General features: G+C 58.9%; 1 gene segment (V, D, J or C); it reads left to right on the forward strand.

Moving 5' to 3' along the window:
- Positions 1-5: 5 nt before the first annotated feature.
- Positions 6-221, forward strand: LOC104459418 (the record flags this gene model as incomplete). The annotated part of the segment is given in 1 exon segment: positions 6-221. A coding segment is annotated over 1 exon segment (216 nt), but the record flags the coding sequence as incomplete, so codon positions are not given.
- Between the last annotated feature and the right edge of the window lie 562 nt (positions 222-783).

The raw sequence follows: 783 nt of genomic DNA on the forward strand, positions 1-783 counted from the left end.
TGGGCTCCAGCTTCACCTTCAGCAGCTACGGCATGGAGTGGGTCCGACAGGCCCCCGCGAAGGGGCTCGAGTTTGTCGCACGTATTAGCTACGATGGTAGTTACACAGAGTACGAGCCGTCGGTCAAGGGCCGCTTCACCATCTCCCGGGACAACTCCCAGAGCACGGTCACGCTGCAGATGAACAGCCTCCGGGCCGACGACACGGCCACCTACTACTAGGGATGGTAGTGGTAGTGCTGGTGCTTATGGTGTTGCCGACCCCGTCCCCATGACCCCAACACCCCTGCTCTGGGTTCTGAACCTCCACTGTCTTGCCCAGGGCGCTGCACGACATTGCTCAGGGCTCCGCTGGCTTTCCCAGGCGTCTACGAGGTGGCCACGACCTCTGTGAACTTGCCCAGGACTCTACGAGCTTGCCACTCACATCCAACCTTCACCTTTTGCCTCAAATCTCAACCATTGGCCTGGAACCTTCTCTCTTTGCCCAAAATCTTTGCATGCTACCCAAGCTTTCACCATTATTCCTAAAACTCAACCCTTTTCTACCCCCAGGGGGAGGATCAGGGCTTGGAGCAAAGGGCTGAGCTGGGGGCAAGGGTCTGGGATGAGAGAGTCTGGGGTGGGGACAGGGTGTGGGGAAGATTTGGGGACCCAGCGCAGGGATGTTGGTACGGGGGGATGGGGTCGGGGATACGAGCAGCAGTATCAGCACCACAACCAGGAGCACCACGTTTCACGCAGTAGTAGGTGGCCGTGTCATCGGCCCTGAGGCTGTTCATCT

This window comes from Pterocles gutturalis, unplaced genomic scaffold (assembly GCF_000699245.1).
Source record: "Pterocles gutturalis isolate BGI_N339 unplaced genomic scaffold, ASM69924v1 scaffold39008, whole genome shotgun sequence".
Lineage (NCBI taxonomy): Eukaryota > Metazoa > Chordata > Aves > Pterocliformes > Pteroclidae > Pterocles > Pterocles gutturalis.